The following is a 1,693-nucleotide window of genomic DNA, read 5'->3' as shown; positions in this document are numbered from 1 at the left end:
GTTCAGTTCAGTCGCTCAGTCATGTCTGACTCTTTGCGACCCCATGAATCGCAGCACGCCAGGCCTCCCTGTCCCTCACCAACTCCCGGAGTTCACTCAGACTCACGTCCATCGAGTCAGTGATGCCATCCAGCCATCTCATCCTCTGTCATCCCCTTCTCCTCCTGCCCCCAATCCCTCCCAGCATCAGTCTTTTCCAATGAGTCAACTCTTCGCATGAGGTGGCCAAAGGACTGAAGTTTCAGCTTTAGCATCATTCCTTCCAAAGAAATCCCAGGGCTGATCTCCTTCAGAATGGACTGGTTGGATCTCCTTGCAGTCCAAGGGATATACCATATAGCCTAGCAATTCTGCTCCTACTACTTAACCAAGAGAAATGAAAACATATGTCCACACAAAGAATGGCAGACAAATATTAAGGCAGAACCCTTTATAGTAACATTTGGGTTATGTCCACCAACTGGTGAACAGGTATACAAAATGAGGTATATTCTGCAGTGGAATACTGTTCAGGAATAAAAAGGGAATGCAAATATGATACGATGCTTCAACATAAATGAACCTCAAAATCATCATCCTAAATTAAAGAATTCATATACAAAAAAAATGTGTTATTTCAAAGATTCTGCTATAATATATGTTTGAATATGGAATTGGAACTTCACTGCTCAAGCAAGTTGTAAACGTTCTAGACAGTTCTTGGAATTTAAGTATCTCATATTACCTGAGCTCATCAAACCTAAACTTCACATTAATTTCCCTTGGAAAGTAAATCTTTGACTCTTTAATTATATAATAAAAATAGTAACACAATTAGCAAAAGAAAAAAACATGTCTTCTACTAAACCCACTTACCAGGAAGGACACTCAGCTCTAAAGACAAGAGGGAGATGAGTTAGTGATGTTAACAATTCGATAAAGATAGAGACTATGCCCTTCCCTGCTGGTCTCACCTGGAGCAGCTCCAGGGTGGAGCTCTGGCTCTTCTCCTTCACCTCTAGGATGAGCTTCTTCAAGGAAGTGATCATTTGATTGAGCCTAGATATGTTCTCACTTTGCTTCTTCTTTGTCTCTTCTTCTTCCTGCCTCAGTCCCTGAAGAAACAATTGCTCTTCTTCATTCAGGAGGACGTGCAGCTTTGCAAACTCCGCGATGACTCTCATTCGCTGATTCTTCATCTTTTCCTGCAGCCACAAGAGACTAGCTCAGTCCTCTCTCTGCCTGGTCCTTCCTCCTAAATTCCCTGCATGGGACTCCCCAGTAGTCCACGATCCTTTCATTTGAATCACCTCCTCCAGAAAAGCTCCTGCTCACCCCCTACAAATGTCCTCTACTCCTTTCTCTATGCCTGCTTGATATCTTCATACTATAGTATTAACTCGTTCTTCGTAGTATCTGAGTTTCTACTACTGATTGTCATGCTTTGTTCGTATAGTTTTCAAACTAAAATGCACTTTCACACCTATTATTTAATTTAGCCCTCAGAACACCTAGTGTGTAGTTGTGGTAAATCTCAGACATACAGGTGCGTACCCACATCATACCTCCCAACTGGACAACAGCTCTGGGGGGAAAGTTCATTTGCTTTCCACAATGCCATAGACCCAAATCAACACCCACCTCAGAAGCCAACCCAGGAGGACTACAGGAAGGAAAGGGGCACCACCCTTGAGGTCTGAGGATGAAGGGTGTG

General features: G+C 43.1%; 1 protein-coding gene across 1 annotated transcript in view; it reads right to left on the bottom strand.

Annotated features, from left to right (window-relative positions):
* TRIM4 (tripartite motif containing 4) overlaps nt 1-1,693 on the bottom strand; it is a 17,810-nt gene that overhangs the window by 12,024 nt on the left and 4,093 nt on the right. Inside the window, exon 2 of the mRNA XM_010844788.1 lies at nt 854-1,200. Coding sequence (XP_010843090.1) covers nt 854-1,200 — 347 coding nt within the window. The remainder of the gene's footprint in view (nt 1-853; nt 1,201-1,693) is intronic.

Source organism: Bison bison, unplaced genomic scaffold (genome assembly GCF_000754665.1).
Source record: "Bison bison bison isolate TAMUID 2011002044 unplaced genomic scaffold, Bison_UMD1.0 scf7180017864208, whole genome shotgun sequence".
Lineage (NCBI taxonomy): Eukaryota > Metazoa > Chordata > Mammalia > Artiodactyla > Bovidae > Bison > Bison bison.
The sequence above is the reverse complement of the archived record's forward strand: the minus strand, read 5'-3'. Positions and strand labels throughout refer to the sequence as shown.